At 51.7% G+C, this 20,787-nt stretch overlaps 1 protein-coding gene across 7 annotated transcripts in view; it reads left to right on the forward strand.

The window, feature by feature from the left end:
- trpm3 (transient receptor potential cation channel, subfamily M, member 3) overlaps positions 1 to 20,787 on the forward strand; it is a 73,178-nt gene that overhangs the window by 16,010 nt on the left and 36,381 nt on the right. For 6 of the 7 annotated variants that reach the window (XM_057032402.1, XM_057032399.1, XM_057032398.1 and 3 more), the window contains exons 2-6: positions 9,741 to 9,820; positions 10,453 to 10,654; positions 11,115 to 11,328; positions 13,845 to 13,969; positions 14,599 to 14,770. In XM_057032402.1, coding sequence (XP_056888382.1) covers positions 9,741 to 9,820; positions 10,453 to 10,654; positions 11,115 to 11,328; positions 13,845 to 13,969; positions 14,599 to 14,770 — 793 coding nt within the window. Of the gene's footprint in view, positions 1 to 8,037; positions 8,185 to 9,740; positions 9,821 to 10,452; positions 10,655 to 11,114; positions 11,329 to 13,844; positions 13,970 to 14,598; positions 14,771 to 20,787 lie in introns of those variants that run through there. The other variant, XM_057032401.1, reaches the window with a different exon arrangement.

The raw sequence follows: 20,787 nt of genomic DNA on the forward strand, positions 1-20,787 counted from the left end.
CACCAGTAACCACTTAACTGAGAGAATCAGGGACCACCAGTAACCACTTAACTTGACTGAGAGAATCAGGGACCACCAGTAACCAGTTAACTTGACTGAGAGAATCAGGGACCACCAGTAACCACTTAACTGAGAGAAACAGGGACCACCAGTAACCAGTTAACTTGACTGAGAGAATCAGGGACCACCAGTAACCAGTTAACTTGACTGAGAGAATCAGGGACCACCAGTAACCAGTTAACTGAGAGAAACAGGGACCAGTAACCAGTTAACTTGACTGAGAGAATCAGGGACCACCAGTACCAGTTAACTGAGAGAAACAGGGACCACCAGTAACCAGTTAACTGAGAGAAACAGGGACCACCAGTAACCAGTTAACTTGACTGAGAGAATCAGGGACCACCAGTAACCAGTTAACTTAACTGAGAGAATCAGGGACCACCAGTAACCAGTTAACTGAGAGAATCAGGGACCACCAGTAATCAGTTAACTTAACTGAGAGAATCAGGGACCACCAGTAACCAGTTAACTTAACTGAGAGAATCAGGGACCACCAGTAACCAGTTAACTGAGAGAAACAGGGACCACCAGTAACCAGTTAACTGAGAGAAACAGCAGATTAAGTTCTCACAATCTGAAGCTGTAGAATCTGACAGTGTTCCAGAAGCTGCTGCCTCTGAAGGCTCCAGGAGGGTTCTTGATCCGAAGACTGGGTCCTGAATAACCAGCTGTGTCTCCCTAATGGGTCCATTACGGCCGCACAGTCAGCACCATTCAAGACTCATCTTTGCCTTTGACCTGTGAAATACATCCATCACAAATCCAATCAAACAGAGATGGTGAGGAGAGGGAGATCATAGAGGGACAGTGAACATGCGGAACATGGACTGGGTCTCTATGGGCTCCGGGGCCACGACCCGAATCAGCAGAATGTCCTTGTTCTTGCTGTGTTCCTTAGATAAACAGGCTCAGACTGGATGAGTCCCAGCAGCTCTGCCATGATGGACCGGGAATGTCTTGTGCTTATCGTTCTGAAAGTTCTCGCTCACGTTGCTGATCTGGACGACCTTCATGGAATTCTTGTTTTTAGGTATCGACTCTTTTTTCCTCTGTAACCAGCCTGTTAGACATCCCATCATCACTCTGATTGGTCAGGAGTTGGCGACAGTAAAGTGGATTAGAGCCGACCGTGGAGATGTGGCGACTCGGGTTCTTTGTGTGCAGCGGGTTTTGGGCTCACGTCCCTTCTGATGGAAGGTTTCTCTGACCTCATCTCCAGACGAAGGGAGCTTATCGCTCCTCAGTGTCTGCTGATCTCTTCTCCACCTCCTCGTGGTCCTCAGCCTCATCGCTCCTCAGTGTCTGCTGATCTCTTCTCCACCTCCTCGTGGTCCTCACCTCATGTTGCTCCTCAGTGTCTGCTGATCTCTTCTCCACCTCCTCGTGGTCCTCAGCCTCATGTTGCTCCTCAGTGTCTGCTGATCTCTTCTCCACCTCCTCGTGGTCCTCAGCCTCATGTCGCTCCTCAGTGTCTGCTGATCTCTTCTCCACCCCTCGTGGTCCTCAGCCTCATCGCTCCTCAGTGTCTGCTGATCTCTCTCTCTCCACCTCCTCGTGGTCCTCAGCCTCATATCACTCCTCAGTGTCTGCTGATCTCTTCTCCACCTCCTCGTGGTCCTCAGCCTCATCGCTCCTCAGTGTCTGCTGATCTCTTCTCCACCTCCTCGTGGTCCTCAGCCTCATCGCTCCTCAGTGTCTGCTGATCTCTTCTCCACCTCCTCGTGGTCCTCAGCCTCATCGCTCCTCAGTGTCTGCTGATCTCTTCTCCACCTCCTCGTGGTCCTCAGCCTCATATCGCTCCTCAGTGTCTGCTGATCTCTTCTCCACCTCCTCGTGGTCCTCAGCCTCATCGCTCCTCAGTGTCTGCTGATCTCTCTCCACCTCCTCGTGGTCCTCAGCCTCATATCGCTCCTCAGTGTCTGCTGATCTCTTCTCCACCTCCTCGTGGTCCTCAGCCTCATCGCTCCTCAGTGTCTGCTGATCTCTTCTCCACCTCCTCGTGGTCCTCAGCCTCATCGCTCCTCAGTGTCTGCTGATCTCTTCTCCACCTCCTCGTGGTCCTCAGCCTCATATCGCTCCTCAGTGTCTGCTGATCTCTTCTCCACCTCCTCGTGGTCCTCAGCCTCATCGCTCCTCAGTGTCTGCTGATCTCTTCTCCACCTCCTCGTGGTCCTCAGCCTCATATCGCTCCTCAGTGTCTGCTGATCTCTTCTCCACCTCCTCGTGGTCCTCAGCCTCATATCGCTCCTCAGCGTCTGCTGATCTCTTCTCCACCTCCTCGTGGTCCTCAGCCTCATATCACTCCTCAGTGTCTGCTGATCTCTTCTCACCTCCTCGTGGTCCTCAGCCTCATCGCTCCTCAGTGTCTGCTGATCTCTTCTCCACCTCCTCGTGGTCCTCAGCCTCATATCACTCCTAGGTGTCTGCTGATCTCTTCTCCACCTCCTCGTGGTCCTCAGCCTCATCACTCCTAAGTGTCTGCTGATCTCTTCTCCACCTCCTCGTGGTCCTCAGCCTCATATCGCTCCTCAGTGTCTGCTGATCTCTTCTCCACCTCCTCGTGGTCCTCAGCCTCATCGCTCCTCAGTGTCTGCTGATCTCTTCTCCACCTCCTCATGGTCCTCAGCCTCAGATTGCGCCTCAGTGTCTGCTGATCTCTTCTCCACCTCCTCGTGGTCCTCAGCCTCATATCACTCCTAGGTGTCTGCTGATCTCTTCTCCACCTCCTCGTGGTCCTCAGCCTCATCACTCCTAGGTGTCTGCTGATTCTTCTCCACCTCCTCGTGGTCCTCAGCCTCATATTGCTCCTCAGTGTCTGCTGATCTCTTCTCCACCTCCTCGTGGTCCTCAGCCTCATATCGCTCCTCAGTGTCTGCTGATCTCTTCTCCACCTCCTCGTGGTCCTCAGCCTCATCGCTCCTCAGTGTCTGCTGATCTCTTCTCCACCTCCTCATGGTCCTCATCCTCATATTGCTCCTCAGTGTCTGCTGATCTCTTCTCCACCTCCTCGTGGTCCTCAGCCTCATCGCTCCTCAGTGTCTGCTGATCTCTTCTCCACCTCCTCGTGGTCCTCAGCCTCATCGCTCCTCAGTGCTCTCAGCCTCATATCGCTCCTCAGTGTCTGCTGATCTCTTCTCTCTCCACCTCCTCGTGGTCCTCAGCCTCATATCACTCCTCAGTGTCTGCTGATCTCTTCTCCACCTCCTCGTGGTCCTCAGCCTCATGTTGCTCCTCAGTGTCTGCTGATCTCTTCTCCACCTCCTCGTGGTCCTCAGCCTCATATCGCTCCTCAGTGTCTGCTGATCTCTTCTCCACCTCCTCGTGGTCCTCAGCCTCATATCGCTCCTCAGTGTCTGCTGATCTCTTCTCCACCTCCTCGTGGTCCTCAGCCTCATGTCGCTCCTAGGTGTCTGCTGATCTCTTCTCCACCTCCTCGTGGTCCTCAGCCTCATATCGCTCCTCAGTGTCTGCTGATCTCTTCTCCACCTCCTCGTGGTCCTCAGCCTCATGTCGCTCCTAGGTGTCTGCTGATCTCTTCTCCACCTCCTCGTGGTCCTCAGCCTCATGTCGCTCCTAGGTGTCTGCTGATCTCTTCTCCACCTCCTCGTGGTCCTCAGCCTCATATCACTCCTCAGTGTCTGCTGATCTCTTCTCTCTCACCTCCTCGTGGTCCTCAGCCTCATATCGCTCCTCAGTGTCTGCTGATCTCTTCTCCACCTCCTCGTGGTCCTCATCCTCACTCCCCAGACTGCTGCTATGACAGATGTCTGATGGTTTCTGTTGGTCTTGAATCCCACCTGTCTCGTCATGCCCTGTTCTTGGTTCTTGAGGTGTTTTTTATTATTATTCTCACCTCCTTCTCTCCCCCTCTCTCCTCATGCTGACATCAGCCCCCCCCCCCCCGTCACACACAGAATGGCCGTGCCAGTGTTGATTAGATCCTGCATGGCCAGATGCTCACCCAGGCTTAGTGCAGGCCTGTGGGAAAGAGACCTGCTTATTTAGCCTCAGGAGATGGATTGAAAACGACGGGAGCTAAAACAAGCAAACAGTCTCTGGTTACAGCCACAGGAGCACGAGCCAGCGAGCGTGCGTGAGAATGAAACAGTCACATGCTCCGGGGGGGATGAGAAACTTCAACACGCCCGTTCTGAACTCTTTTACCAAGGTGGCGAAAGCTCGTTTGATTGTGCGCCTCGAAACATTTACAGTTTATTCAATTACAAATTCAACATTATTCATAAAGGGTTCTCGTAGATTTCTGGAGAGTCACTGACCTATAGAGCTGCTATAGGTCCCTCAGTCATCTGAGTCAAGGTTAGCGCTGAAAGTTTTCCCAGAGCGGCTCATCTGGGAGTGAGCTGGGAGGCAGCGGTGGACTCGTCCCGTTCAGCGTTCCAGCTTTAAGGTGGAAAATCTGCATTTCAATATGATTATCGAGAGAAAACGACAGGACGCCTTTTTATTTAAACCAGGTAAGTTATGAAAAACACACGTTTATTACAGGTGGAGGTCGTTTTAGACACATTTAGTGTTACTTCTGCACAGTCTTTTGGAATTCTGCATCAAACGTGTCCGACCGGTGCTGGTCCAGTTCGTGTCATTAAACGTGTCCGACTGGTGCTGGTCCAGTTCGTGTCATTAAACGTGTCCGATTGGTGCTGGTCCAGTTTGTGTCATTAAACGTGTCCGACTGGTGCTGGTCCAGTTCGTGTCATTAAACGTGTCCGACTAGTGCTGGTCCAGTTTGTGTCATCAAACGTGTCCGACCGGTGCTGGTCCAGTTCGTGTCATTAAACGTGTCCGACTAGTGCTGGTCCAGTTCGTGTCATTAAACGTGTCCGACCGGTGCTGGTCCAGTTCGTGTCATTAAACGTGTCCGACCGGTGCTGGTCCAGTTCGTGTCATTAAACGTGTCCGACCGGTGCTGGTCCAGTTCGTGTCATTAAACGTGTCCGACCGGTGCTGGTCCAGTTTGTGTCATTAAACGTGTCCGACCAGTGCTGGTCCAGTTCGTGTCATTAAACGTGTCCGACCGGTGCTGGTCCAGTTCGTGTCAGTCGGGTTGGTTTTACTGGACAAGCTGAACCGTTTCTGAAAAGCGTCTCAAGCGTTTAATCATTCGGTGGTTTTCTGGTTCCTTTTGGTTCACAGCGTTCAGTGGAAGAACTGTTGCCAGCAGTGAATACAGCAGGAAATACAGCAGGAAATACAGCAGTGAATACAGCAGGAAACACAGCAGGAAATACAGCAGTGAATACAGCAGTGAATACAGCAGTGAATACAGCAGGAAACACAGCAGGAAATACAGCAGTGAATACAGCAGGAAATACAGCAGTGAATACAGCAGGAAATACAGCAGGAAATACAGTAGGAAATACAGCAGGAAATACAGCAGGAACACAGCAGGAAACACAGCAGGAATACGGCAGGAAATACAGCAGGAAATACAGCAGAAATACAGCAGGAAACACAGCAGTGAATACAGCAGGAAATACAGCAGGAAACACAGCAGGAAATACAGCAGAAACACAGCAGGAAATACAGCAGTGAATACAGCAGAAACACAGCAGGAAATACAGCAGTGAATACAGCAGGAAATACAGCAGGAAATACAGCAGGAAACACAGCAGTGAATACAGCAGGAAATACAGCAGAAACACAGCAGGAAATACAGCAGGAAACACAGCAGTGAATACAGCAGGAAATACAGCAGGAATACAGCAGGAAATACAGCAGTGAATACAGCAGGAAACACAGCAGGAAATACGGCAGGAATACAGCAGGAAATACAGCAGGAAATACAGCAGAAATACAGCAGGAACACAGCAGGAAACACAGCAGGAAATACAGCAGGAAATACAGCAGGAAACACAGCAGGAAACACAGCAGGAAACACAGCAGTGAATACAGCAGGAAATACAGCAGGAAACACAGCAGGAAATACAGCAGGAAACACAGCAGGAAATACAGCAGTGAATACAGCAGGAAACACAGCAGGAAATACGGCAGGAAATACAGCAGGAATACAGCAGGAAATACAGCAGGAAATACAGCAGTGAATACAGCAGGAACACAGCAGGAAACACAGCAGAAATACAGCAGGAAATACAGCAGGAAACACAGCAGGAACACAGCAGGAAACACAGCAGTGAATACAGCAGGAAATACAGCAGGAAACCAGCAGGAAATACAGCAGGAAACACAGCAGGAAATACAGCAGGAAATACAGCAGGAAAACAGCAGGAAATACAGCAGGAAACACAGCAGGAATACAGCAGGAAATACAGCAGGAAATACAGCAGGAAATACAGCAGAAACACAGCAGGAATACAGCAGGAAACACAGCAGGAAACACAGCAGGAAATACAGCAGTGAATACAGCAGGAAATACAGCAGGAAACACAGCAGGAAATACAGCAGTGAATACAGCAGGAAACACAGCAGAAATACAGCAGTGAATACAGCAGGAAATACAGCAGGAAATACAGCAGGAAACACAGCAGTGAATACAGCAGGAAATACAGCAGGAACACAGCAGGAAACACAGCAGAAATACAGCAGGAAACACAGCAGTGAATACAGCAGGAAAACAGCAGGAAATACAGCAGGAAATACAGCAGGAAATACAGCAGTGAATACAGCAGGAACACAGCAGGAAAACAGCAGGAAATACGGCAGGAAATACAGCAGGAAATACAGCAGGAAATACAGCAGGAAATACAGCAGGAAACACAGCAGGAAACACAGCAGGAAATACAGCAGGAAATACAGCAGGAAACACAGCAGGAAACACAGCAGGAAACACAGCAGTGAATACAGCAGGAAATACAGCAGGAAACACAGCAGGAAATACAGCAGGAAACACAGCAGGAAATACAGCAGTGAATACAGCAGGAAACACAGCAGGAAACACAGCAGGAAATACAGCAGGAAATACAGCAGTGAATACAGCAGGAAATACAGCAGGAATACAGCAGGAATACAGCAGGAAACACAGCAGGAAACACAGCAGGAATACAGCAGGAAATACAGCAGGAAACACAGCAGGAAACACAGCAGGAAACACAGCAGTGAATACAGCAGGAAATACAGCAGGAAAACAGCAGGAAATACAGCAGAAACACAGCAGGAAATACAGCAGGAATACAGCAGGAAAACAGCAGGAAATACAGCAGGAAACACAGCAGGAAATACAGCAGGAAATACAGCAGGAAATACAGCAGGAAATACAGCAGAAACACAGCAGGAAATACAGCAGGAAACACAGCAGGAAACACAGCAGGAAATACAGCAGTGAATACAGCAGGAAATACAGCAGGAAATACAGCAGGAAATACAGCAGGAAACACAGCAGGAAACACAGCTGTGAATACAGCAGTGAATACAGCAGTGAATACAGCAGGAAATACAGCTGTGAATACAGCAGGAAATACAGCAGGAACACAGCAGGAAATACAGCTGTGAATACAGCTGTGAATACAGCAGGAAATACAGCAGGAAATACAGCAGGAAATACAGCAGTGAATACAGCAGGAAATACAGCTGTGAATACAGCAGGAAATACAGCAGGAAACACAGCAGGAAATACAGCTGTGAATACAGCTGTGAATACAGCAGGAAATACAGCAGGAAATACAGCAGGAAATACAGCAGGAAATACAGCAGTGAATACAGCAGTGAATACAGCTGTGGATACACTGGTTCACACAACTCTCTTTTCCGTGCACGTGAGCAGTTCCCCAGTGGGATGCAGCCATGTGCCGTCTCATGTCACATCTCATGTGTGAGCGTCAGGTCACACGAGTGTGATTACTGTAGCATATTTACTCTCAAAGAAGGGCTGGACAGCTCTGGGACGGTGCAGACCAACAAGCGTCTGTCGGTTAAAGGGTGAACAACAGTGAACGACATCGGCGTTGAGCGAATATTATCCTGCACCTACCGCTGAGTGGGTCTAGTTTAGCCGTGAATAAACCGGCGGATGAATACCTGCTAATTCTAGCAGGCCAGGGGAAGAATGGGGCTGGGGGTGTTGTTGTTGCCCACTGAGTCCCTGTGGCTAGGGTGATCTCTGAAAGCACCCCCAGAGTAATGGTTAATCGTGGAAGGTCTGGTGTTAGGGTAAGTGTGCCTGTGTGAGCTAACCTGTGTGAGCTAACCTGTGTGAGCTAACCTGTGTGAGCTAACCTGTGTGGTGCCACAGCTGCGTGTGTTACTGTTGTAATGGCTTCATGGACGCCGCGTCCCAGCAGCTCTCAGGTCTGCTGGCTGGGAGGAGAGCCGGGGCAGCTCTCAGAACGACACGGAATGGAGCTCCGTCCTTTTGTTGACTGTTGTGTTCCCTCTGCTGTATTTGGTTCCCCCGTCAGGACATTCCTGCCGATTGTAGACCTCTGTTGTGGTGCTGTTTTGCCAAGAAACCTCCCGATGCTGCCTCAGACCTCCTGAAGCAGCAAGGAGCATCCAGGAGGAAGCTGAAATCATCAGCATCAACTTACCGAACCACAGAGTAAAAACATTAAATACAAGTTAAATTATTGTCTTTTCCTTTTGAAAATGCTAAAATGAGAGAACTTTTAGAGAACTTGTAGATTAGTCATGTCTTGCAACTCAGGTTTTGGGTATTTTAACACTAATACTGTGTGTGTGTGTGTGTGAAGGGTAACAAAAATCTCATTAATCAGTCATTAATCCAACAAAAAGAGGAAATCTAAATCTAAAAGGAGGAAAGAACTCCGGCTGAGGGTTGAAAATGTTCCTGGTTCAGCTTCCTGCCAGAGCCAATAACACAGAAGATCTCGGATGGAAGTGGGGGACTGGGGGAGGAGGCTGGGAATGTCGTTGGAGTTTTGTTGTGTTGGAACACGTTGCTTCTAGATGATCCACAACTAAAGTTGGAAGCAAGTGGCAACAGACGCCTGGAGGCAAATCCCATCATGGGCTTCCTGGGTGCACAGACCTGAATATTGAGGGTGGGGGGCGCCCCACACCTTCACTTATGTTCAAAGCTCTGCCATCTTTAACGCAAGGTTTCAAACCCAGACGACCAGCAGGCTGCTGGTACTGACCCGATGTGCCTCACTCATGTTTACACAGTTTTACAAATGGTTTGTAATGTGATATCCAACAACACACACACACACACACACACACACACACACACACACACACACACACACACACACACATACAGCCTTATTGCCTCTAATCCAAATCACCTGTGAATCCATTCAATGTGTAAATGATCCTTTAGAATATATGTAAATTCAGATTTGCTAAGATATAAAGCTTGTTTATATGGCAGATATTTCTGTAATATCCACATCGTGTCTCTGTGCTCCGACACACAAGCACGACCACGTTGGTTCTTAAAGCGCGACCACGTCGGTTCTTAAAGCGCGACCACGTCGGTTCTTAAAGCGCGACCACGGTGGTTCTTAAAGCGCGACCACGTCGGTTCTTAAAGCGCGACCACGTCGGTTCTTAAAGCTCGACCACGTCGGTTCTTAAAGCGCGACCACGTCGGTTCTTAAAGCGCGACCACGTCGGTTCTTAAAGCGCGACCACGTCGGTTCTTAAAGCACAACCATCCACGTTGGTTAGGGTTAGGGGCCCAACGTCTGCCTGAGGGGTTCCTTTACAAGAGTGATGACGATTCTTCTGTTGTGTTTCTATAGGCACAGAAATCGTGGATAGAAAGAGCGTTCAGCAAGAGGGAATGTGTTCACATCATAGTGAGCGCCAAAGACCCCCATAGGTGAGTCACACCTGCACATATTATGTATGGACCTGAAGAGGGAGACGGGATCTATGTTTCGGGGAGATGAAAGCTGTGAGTGAATCAGCTAATGTGAAGCAGCAGCTCCCTGTTCACTGCTGACCTTTGAGAACAGGCCTAATATCACGCTGACCTCTATTAGCATCACTGCTAGCTGCTCCCTAACAAGCTGCCATTACCCAAAACCTCCAACCTTGGCTCCCAGGGGCCAGGGCACGTGAGGAAGGCAATTAGTTAAGTTAATGACTTGAGTCTAGCAGTGTCGGAATGTGTAACCGTGAAAGGGGAAGGCCCTTTCGTCCGCCCTCGGCTCCCCTTCCTCCCCTCTCCAGGCCTCATCTTCTCGAACCCTGACCCTCATCTAACCCTGCATTGAATGCTTCCACACTTGGGCCAGAACCAAAAGGAATATCCAGCACATTAAGATAACTTTGGAGTGAATAAGGGTGTGTATCTTTGCTGGGGAGAGTGAACAAAGGGCACAACTCAGGTGACAAACCCCATGTCCGTCCATTACAGCTGGACGTAGACATCACACGCTGCTCTGTGCTTGTTGGTTCCAGCTGATCTCCGCTGCCTCATGTGTGATTGTTGTGTGGCCTCCTGTCCAGGTGCTGCTGTGGCCGTCTGATAGGCCAGCACGTGGGCCTGCCCCCTGGCATCTCCTCCAGCCAAAATGACAAGACGGAGCGCTTGGCCAAAAATGACAGCCTGTTGGAGAAGTGGTCCGTCAGCAAGCACACGCAGCTCAGCCCCACGGACGCCTTCGGCACCATTGAGTTCCAGGGAGGAGGACACTCCAACAAAGCCATGGTGACTCCGGGACAAACTCACCCTCACCTCCAAGCTCAGGGCTAAAATGAGCTCAGCTCTGAGTGACAGTCACCCCAGACCAGAACGTGTCGTGCACCCCACGTGCCAAGATTAGTGAACACACACCGGCGCTGGTCTGTGACCGCTGGTCCTCAGCGCCGTGTTCTGGTCCGGAGGCGTCGCAGGAAGATTTATGCTTCACTTCTCCGAGCATCTCGTATATTTTAGATGCTCTTCCAATTGTTTTATAGATCCCAACATTAGGGCGAGTAATGATATAGTAATGATAGATTATGAATGTAGACGTGATGGAGGTCAGAGGAGGATCTGGCTGATGACTGTGAATTCAGCTGAGTTTTCCACCAACGTGCTACTGTTTATTCTGATTATATTCTGTTTCTGATCCACACACACACTCACACACACTGGTCTATTAGTGACAGGTGCTGTCTGTTTGCAGTACGTGCGCGTGTCCTATGACACCAAGCCCGACCTGCTGCTCCACCTGATGACCAAGGAGTGGCAGCTGGACCTCCCCAAGCTGCTCATCTCGGTCCACGGGGGGCTGCAGAACTTTGAACTGCAGCCCAAACTCAAACAGGTCTTTGGCAAAGGGCTGATCAAGGCAGCCATGACGACGGGGGCTTGGATCTTCACAGGAGGGGTCAACACAGGTGATCTACAGCCCCCCCCCCACACACACACACGTCTTGATAACTGCTCTTTTTATATACTGCTAAAGTACGATTAGACGGGGTTTTGTTAATTGTTGAGATATTAATTATTATTAGATGACTCCAGACACCTGGGACAGGTGAGCTCATCACCACTGAGGGCAGGACAGTGGAATCACTGACATTCACAGACACTATAGGATTCTGTGGAGCAGGTGGTCAAACGTGCATTCTATACATTAAATGAGCATCTTGGGGGGATCCAACCGTTTTCTTTGTAATTGTGTGTGAATTTTTTGATTGTTAAACCTTTAAAATGCAAAAACACTGACGCAGAATATTGAGAGATAATCCATGAAACAGAGTCCAGTTAGGTGAGGCTGGAGGGGTGAGGCTGGATGGGTGAGGCTGGATGGATGAGGCTGGATGGGTGAGGCTGGAGGGGTGAGGCTGGATGGGTGGAGCTGGATGGGTGAGGCTGGAGGGGTGGAGCTGGAGGGGTGAGGCTGGAGGGGTGAGGCTGGAGGGGTGAGGGTGGAGGGGTGAGGCTGGATGGGTGAGGGTGGAGGGGTGAGGGTGGAGTGGTGAGGCTGGATGGGTGAGGCTGGAGGGGTGATGCTGGAGGGGTGAGGGTGGAGGGGTGAGGCTGGAGGGGTGAGGGTGGAGGGGTGAGGCTGGAGGGGTGAGGGTGGAGGGGTGAGGCTGGAGGGGTGAGGCTGGATGGGTGAGGCTGGATGGGTGAGGCTGGAGGGGTGAGGCTGGATGGGTGAGGCTGGAGGGGTGGAGCTGGATGGGTGAGGCTGGATGGGTGAGGCTGGAGGGGTGAGGCTGGAGTGGTGAGGCTGGAGAGGTGAGGCTGGAGGGGTGAGGCTGGATGGGTGAGGCTGGATGGGTGAGGCTGGAGGGGTGAGGCTGGATGGGTGAGGCTGGAGGGGTGGAGCTGGATGGGTGAGGCTGGATGGGTGAGGCTGGAGGGGTGAGGGTGGAGGGGTGGAGCTGGATGGGTGAGGCTGGATGGGTGAGGCTGGAGGGGTGAGGGTGGAGGGGTGAGGGTGGAGTGGTGAGGCTGGAGTGGTGAGGCTGGAGGGGTGAGGCTGGATGGGTGAGGCTGGATGGGTGAGGCTGGATGGGTGAGGCTGGAGGGGTGAGGGTGGAGGGGTGGAGCTGGATGGTGAGGCTGGATGGGTGAGGCTGGAGGGGTGAGGGTGGAGGGGTGAGGGTGGAGTGGTGAGGCTGGAGTGGTGAGGCTGGAGAGGTGAGGCTGGAGAGGTGAGGCTGGATGGGTGAGGCTGGATGGGTGAGGCTGGATGGGTGAGGCTGGAGGGGTGAGGCTGGATGGGTGAGGCTGGAGGGGTGAGGCTGGATGGGTGAGGCTGGATGGGTGAGGCTGGAGGGGTGAGGCTGGATGGGTGAGGCTGGATGGGTGAGGCTGGAGGGGTGAGGCTGGGTGGGTGAGGCTGGAGAGGTGAGGCTGGGTGGGTGAGGCTGGAGAGGTGAGGCTGGATGGTGAGGCTGGATGGGTGAGGCTGGAGGGGTGAGGCTGGATGGGTGAGGCTGGATGGTGAGGCTGGAGGGGTGGAGCTGGATGGGTGAGGCTGGATGGGTGAGGCTGGATGGGTGAGGCTGGAGGGGTGAAACAATGAATGTCAGGAGCAAACAGCAGTGAAGTCACGGCATGAGATGGCCCCAACTCCTGACCACAGAGGACCGAGGGTCGGCTCTAGATGGCACCTCCCTCCCTCCCTCCCTCCCTCTCTCTGTCCTCCCTCCCTCTCTCCCTCCCTCCTCCTCTCTCCCTCCCTCCCTCCCTCCTCCCTCCATCCTCCTCTCTCTCTCCTCCCTCCTCTCCTCTCTCCGTCCTCCCTCCTCTCTCCTCTCTCCCTCCTCTCTCTCCTCCTCCCTCCTCTCTCTCTCCCTCCCTCCCTCCCTCCCTCCTCTCTCTCTCCTCCTCCCTCCCTCCTCTCTCCTTCCTCCCTCTCTCCTCTCTCCCTCCCTCCCTCTCTCCTCTCTCCCTCCCTCCCTCCTCTCCTCTCTCCGTCCTCCCTCCCTCTCTCTCTCCCTCCTCCCTCTCTCTCCTCTCTCCTTCCTCCCTCCTCTCTCTCCTCTCTCCTCCCTCCTCCCTCTCTCCCTCCTCTCTTTCCTCTCTCCCTCCCTCCCTCTCTCTCCTCTCTCCGTCCTCCTCCTCTCTCCGTCCTCCCTCCCTCTCTCTCTCCCTCCTCTCTCTCTCCTCTCTCCCTCCCTCCCTCCCTCTCTCCCTCCCCCCCCCCTCTCTCCCTCTTCCCTCTGTTTCTGGTGCTATGATTATTTTTAAACTTAAACAGCAATTTATGAACATGAATATTGCATGTGCCCGTGCACGTGGCTTTGCCCATGTGACGGCATGTATTACCTCTATGCTAAATGCTAAATCCCAATGCTAAACTAGCACCCCTGGCACCTTGTGTTCTTCGGTAGAACACTCTCAAACTTCACGTGCCTCTTTAACCTCCTCCATATTTGTGCCTGAACTCAAACAGGGGTGATTCGCCATGTCGGAGATGCTCTGAAAGACCACGCCTCCAAGTCAAGAGGAAAGATCTGCACCATTGGCATCGCCCCGTGGGGCATCGTGGAGAATCAAGAGGACCTTGTTGGCAAAGACGTGAGTGAAGGAAGGGAACCAGCTGACTGTTCAAACATCGTCCGGGCTGATGCCACCTCGTCTGAGTCGTGAATTAATTGGATCTGCCAGCAGGATCCAACCCTGGATCAAAGCCGTTGCAGTGTTGGTCGTGTGGAGATGGTGCGTTTGTCACCTGGAACAGCAGGTCTGGGCTGACATGACGTGTTTGGTGTAATTGGAGAACACGTCATGTACCATCCGCCGATCCGCCGGTTCTCTTTGATGCTGAGTCAGCGATTCCCGCCTGAGAGCGGCGCTCCTTCAGTGGGCAGCTGGTGGAGCCCCGTGAGACTCAGGAGCATTAAAGTCTCTGCCATCACTGCTTGATTGAACGAACCATCCAGACGGGCTTCCCTGTGTCCCACCAAACCCAGAGAAGCAGCGATGATTAGCGGCGGTAGCTCAGCTCGCTAAGCGCTGGTGTATTTTATTCATTTATATGTTCATTTAGGCTCCTTCAGGCTGAGCGCATCCCAACTGTCAGTTTGCTCTTGAGAACCTGAAAATATGAACATGTCACTATTTTCCAGTGTTCTTTGGACACTGGAAGTGGGGGCGGAGTCACATGTGCTGCCTTTCTTCTCTTTCATGTTACGTTCCTCGGCTAGGTCGTGCGTCCGTATCAGACCATGTCCAACCCGCTGAGCAAGCTGACGGTCCTAAACAGCCTCCACTCACACTTCATCCTGGCAGACAACGGCACCACGGGGAAGTACGGCGCCGAGGTCAAGCTGCGGCGGCAGTTGGAGAAACACATCTCCCTGCAGAAGATCAACACGCGTAAGTAAAGATCCCCGTTTCAGGCGTTCAGGCGTTCAGGCTAGCCAACAGGAAGATGTGGTAATCACCCAGCAGACGGATACAGCACAACAGAAGTGTAACCATGCAGCTGTGGGCTGATCGGGCTCAGGTTCATATCCTCAGCAGATCCGGTCGCGTTACTTACAGGTCTTCACATTCAGCACATATTGTAAGTGGAATGTTTAATTTTGATTGGAAATAGTTTTTCCATTTGTGGTTTGCTCTCCCCTTTTGGTCGATCTCAGAGGATTAATCACATGAGCAGCGGTGGACGAGGTTTCTGGAGGCCCAAATAAACCTGAAGTTGTCAGAACATCATAAACATGGCTACTAACTGTCACTTGATTCTATTGGACGGAGCGTTCGTTAGTCAGGCTGATGCCACGTCTCAACACAATTCTTCTTCTGCTCAGACTTAAGGTGCAAATCCCGGAGCAGCTCTGCGTTCGTCTGCTTTAATGCATAAAACCGGCTTTTTACAGGCACTTGTGTAGTATAATCAGCTGTTGCGTAACTTTGAATCTCCGGAGACTCCCTATTTTCTGTGCTTCTTTAGCGCTCCATCTCGCCATCTCCAAATGTGTCAAGTCACATTTCGCTCATGCACGATTGTCCCTCATTTGTGACGGGTGGCTCATTCCGCTCGCAGATCTTGTCACATTGCATCTGGCTGTTTGCAGTTTCCATATGAAACCCTAGAAACCAACTAGAGACCAAATGTGGTGCGTCCAAGCTTAAATGTATATATATACACAGCTTCTGATACAAGTCACATGCACTGTTTCTGAGAGCTGCTTAGTGGACAAGAAACAAATCTGATTGGACCAAAAATCACCTCCAACTATTTGTCCAGACCTTCTTTTGGAGTCACCATAGAATGTTTTAATCTTGTCTTCAGGGTTTGGCTGATATTCTGATTGACTGGACTGTAAGGGTTAGCGTTAGCGTTAGCCCGTTACCGAATCATTGGAGGTTCACACGGGTCACACGTGCACGTTTGTAAAGTGTTAAACTTGTTAACATGTCAAACTAAAATGACGAGCTACATTCATCTAAAAGGGGCGACCGACACGTACTGTCTACTTTTCTCTCTCATCCTCCAGTCACATGACCTATGGACTTCCCTTTGTTATCCTATGCCTGGACTCACAAAAAGGGGCTGGGAAGGCAAAGGGTTGCCCAGTTGTCATCCAGTCATCTGTCAGTGATAATACACAGTTGCTATTGCTGCTATTTAATGCTAACTAGCATCCTACGCTAGGGTGAATGCATGTTTATGCTGTCTAACTGACCACTACAGGAGACTTTATAGAAGAGAAAATGCAAAATGTCAATGCTAAGATGCCAGATTTAAAGGGACTGAAGCACCTTGGTCAGCAGATTAATTGCCCCGGGCAGGATATGCCTATAACCCTATATGCCCTGGCATTGTGAGAGTGAAGGCAGCAGTCAGAGCAGGACCGCAGCATCCCGGACATGGAGCTCAAATCCAAATGACCCCGTTGACCTTGAACTTGAAAGGGGAGGACGATGAGTGATGTTTCAGGAGGTCTGCTCATGCGTCCTGGAACTTCCTGTTTTCGGGGCGTGTGGTTCTCCACCTGCTCCTTCCAGCCTCACCTTTGGTGGTTGGGTGATCGGGCCAGGCTGGTGGTTGGGTGATCGGGCCAGGCTGGTGGTTGGGTGATCGGGCCAGGCTGGTGGTTGGGTGATCGGGCCAGGCTGGTGGTTGGGTGATCGGGCCAGGCTGGTGGTTGGGTGATCGGGCTAGGCTGGTGGTTGGGTGATCGGGCTAGGCTGGTGGTTGGGTGATCGGCCAGGCTGGTGGTTGGGTGATCGGGCTAGGCTGGTGGTTGGGTGATCGGGCCAGGCTGGTGGTTGGGTGATCGGGCCAGGCTGGTGGTTGGGTGATCGGGCCAGGCTGGTGGTTGGGTGATCGGGCCAGGCTGCAGCACAGGCTACACTTGTGCAGCTTTAGCTTTGTTTTTAGAGATAATTTCCTCTTTTGCTCCGGAAACTGTTTTTAAATTCACTAAAATGTGCATGTTGTGATATTCAGAGCGCGTGTTCCACATCTGCCCAGAGCAGGAGCAGCTTCTCTGCTATTATTGGCTGTCATGTCGCAGGAGCTGCATGACTGCTCAGAAAATCCTCCTTAAGTCCAGAAGCCCAGCTCTCCACAGTCCTGCCTGGCAGGGCCTCGTCCCGAGGAGCCCCACAATGTGGCTTCCTCCTCCATAAAACAATGAAATGTCACATTTCAGCCTGAAAATTCAGGAAAAACTGTAACACTGTCAGACGTCTGTGGCGGAGCCACTCTCAGCTCTGGGGCCACAGGCCCAATAACCAAGGGGATCACTGGGGTCTTCACTTCCTGATGTTGCATCTACAGCTGCAGCCCTGTTTCCTACACCAGAACCAGCTGTTGTTAGGGTCAGGGTCAGGGTCAGGGTCAGGGTTAGAGGGTCAGGGTCAGGGTCAGGGTCAGGGTTAGAGGGTTAGGGTCAGGGTCAGGGTCAGGGTCAGGTTAGAGGGTTAGGGTCAGGGTCAGGGTCAGGGTCAGGGTCAGGGTCAGGGTTTGAGTTAGAGGGTTAGAGGGTTAGGGTCAGGGTCAGGGTTAGAGGGTCAGGGTCAGGGTCAGGGTCAAGCTCAGGGTCAGGGTTAGGGTCAGGGTCAGGGTTAGGGTCAGGGTTAGGGTCAGGGTCAGCGTTAGGGTTAGAGGGTCAGGGTTAGAGGGTTAGGGTTAGGGTTAGAGGGTTAGGGTTAGGGTTAGAGGGTTAGGGTCAGGGTCAGGGTTAGGGTCAGGGTCAGGGTCAGGGTTAGGGTTAGGTTTAGGGTTAGAGGGTCAGGGTCAGGGTTAGGGTCAGGGTTAGAGGGTCAGGGTTAGAGGGTCAGGGTCAGGGTTAGGGTTAGAGGGTCAGGGTCAGGGTCAGGGTCAGGGTCAGGGTTAGGTTAGGGTTAGAGGTTAGGGTTAGGGTCAGGGTCAGGGTCAGGGTTAGGTTTAGGGTTAGAGGGTTAGGGTTAGGGTCAGGGTCAGGGTCAGGGTTAGGGTTAGAGGGTTAGGGTCAGGGTCAGGGTCAGGGTTAGGGTTAGAGGGTCAGGGTTAGGGTCAGGGTCAGGGTTAGAGGTCAGGGTCAGGGTCAGGGTCAGGGTCAGGGTCAGGGTTAGGGTTAGGGTTAGGGTCAGGGTCAGGTCAGGGTTAGAGGGTCAGGGTCAGGGTTAGGGTTAGGGTTAGGGTTAGGGTCAGGGTTAGGGTCAGGGTCAGGGTTAGGGTCAGGGTTAGGGTCAGGGTCAGGGTCAGGGTCAGGGTCAGGGTTAGGGTCAGGGTCAGGGTCAGGGTCAGGGTCAGGGTTAGGGTCAGGGTTAGGGTCAGGGTTAGGGTCAGGGTTAGGGTTAGAGGGTCTGTGTCCCATTAGGAGCTCAGCTGAAGCTGCCTCAGGACTCGGGCGTCGGGCCTTGAAGCTTTGATAAATGGATACTGACAATAAAGAGCTTTTGCCTCTTCAGCTTGAGATGATCCATCGTGGATCTGAGATGCGTTGAGGGTCGTTGTGCATCAACCGACCTCTTTTCAACGTCAGCTTTTTCTGGATGGCTTCCAGAATTTGTTTGAATCGAACTCATTATCGAACTCATTATCTCATCTCATTAGACGTGAGTATCACCCAGCAGAATCAGACCACCCATTTAAACACTTGGACAGTTCTTTCCATAAATTTCTGTCTGATATCTTGGTCAAGATGACCTGAGAGTTTAAACTGACCAGAACTTTCAGTTTGTTACAAGGCGTTGGCTGATATTTTCCACTCTAGAGGTTCAAAACCAAAATAATCCGCTGCTTTTATTCCAAATATTAAAGAGAGTTTCCCGTTGAACTCTTTCTACGACCCTGAATGACCTTGTGCATCAGAACAAAAGCTTCAAGTTCTTTTGCAGCCGTTTCTGGTGTTCTGGTTTCTTCTTCTGCTTCTTTGCATCCACCTTGTGGTTTAAGGTATTTGCACGTATGCTGATGTTCAAACAGCAGCTTCACCCAGTGGGATGATGCGGCACAGTGTTATAGCAGCTAGCGTTAGCATGGTTAGGGTTAGGGTTAACCCTAACCCTAACCCTAACCCTAACCCTAACCCTCTCAGAGGGGCTTCTCGGTTGGTGACTGACTCTAAAACACTCCTCCACATTTGAGACCCATTTCCCAAACAAATTCTTGCACGTGTTTAAAATCTAACTGCACGTGATAAAGATGTTCGTTAGATAAATGTGTTATAGTTAAATAAGTGGCTGTTCATAATGAACATGATCTGCATGTGTGTGTTGTTATTCACTAGACATCACATGTCTGTAGTTTTCTTTATCCAACGGTTTATTTCAACATTCTTCACCCTGAAATATCTCAGCAAAGAGGACAAATATAGGAATTGGAGAAGATGGTTCTGCTGGAGGCTACGAATGATCGCAGGCTTTTGGTTCTGTTCGAGCCCAGGTTCACACAGACGTGCTGCCAGATGTGTGTGATGCTGGCAGATGTGTGTGATGCTGCCAGATGTGTGTGATGCCGGCAGATGTGTGTGATGCCGGCAGATGTGTGTGATGCTGGCAGATGTGTGTGATGCCGGCAGATGTGTGTGATGCCGGCAGATGTGTGTGATGCCGCAGATGTGTGTGATGCCGGCAGATGTGTGTGATGCCGGCAGATGTGTGTGTGATGCTGCCAGATGTGTGTGATGCCGGCAGATGTGTGTGATGCCGGCAGATGTGTGTGATGCCGGCAGATGTGTGTGATGCCGCCAGATGTGTGTGATGCTGCCAGATGTGTGTGATGCCGCCAGATGTGTGTGATCTCCCCTCTAGTGTTCCCTGGTGTGTAGCCATCCCATAATCCTGCTGTGGAGGTGCACAATTTTCCATGCATCAGCATGTGACCAGCATTAATGTTTAAGCCGCCAAATTGGCCCCCACATTGTATCCTGATGTTCAGGCCACTGTACAACTAGAGGCTAGGCTAACTAGGCTAACTAGGCTAACTAGGCTAAATAGGCTAACTAGGCTAACTAGGCTAAATAGGCTAACTAGGCTAACTAGGCTAACTAGAGGCTTTGTGTTTGCAGGAGCCTCCTGTCCTTGACGCACACTTAAGAGGATTTAAGAGGCCACACAGTGATGCAGCCGCCCCCCCCCCCCCCCCACAGTGATGCAGCCCCCCCCACACACACACAGTGATGCAGCCCCCCCCACACACACACAGTGATGCAGCCCCCTCACACACAGTGATGCAACCCCCCCCCCACACACAGTGATGCAGCCCCCCCCACACACAGTGATGCAGCCCCTCCCACACACACACACACAGTGATGCAGCCCCCTCACACACAGTGATGCAACCCCCCCCCCCACACACACACACACAGTGATGCAGCCCCCCCCACACACACACACAGTGATGCAACCCCCCCCCCCCACACACACACACAGTGATGCAGCCCCCCCCACACACAGTGATGCAACCCCTCCCACACACACACACACAGTGATGCAGCCCCCCCCCCACACACACAGTGATGCAACCCCCCCCCCCCACACACACACACAGTGATGCAGCCCCCCCCCCCCCCCCCCACAGCGAATCCTCTCTCTGTAATTACAACCAGTTAAGGATATTACGTGTGTCTTGCTTAGAGTGCCCCCCACCCCCCATTTCCGTTCTTCTTCTCTGGATAAATATAGCAGGTTGTGGCCCCCCCAATCTCTCCAACCACCTCCTCCGCTGCCTCTTCTCACTTATTCAGGGTCGATTCCCTCCTGAGAGGAGCTGCAGCATCGGTTTGACACTATGAGGGACAGTGAGGTGATGTGGGGGTGTCAGGTACCTGAGCCACGGGGGGGGGGGGCTGCAGAATACACCTTAGAATACAAACTGTATATAGACTTCATATAGGTATTTTACTGTATATAGAGTGAGTATTAAACTATACAGTAGCTCAATGTAAAATGTAATC

This window comes from Takifugu flavidus, chromosome 5, assembly GCF_003711565.1.
Source record: "Takifugu flavidus isolate HTHZ2018 chromosome 5, ASM371156v2, whole genome shotgun sequence".
NCBI classification, from domain to species: Eukaryota; Metazoa; Chordata; class Actinopteri; order Tetraodontiformes; family Tetraodontidae; genus Takifugu; species Takifugu flavidus.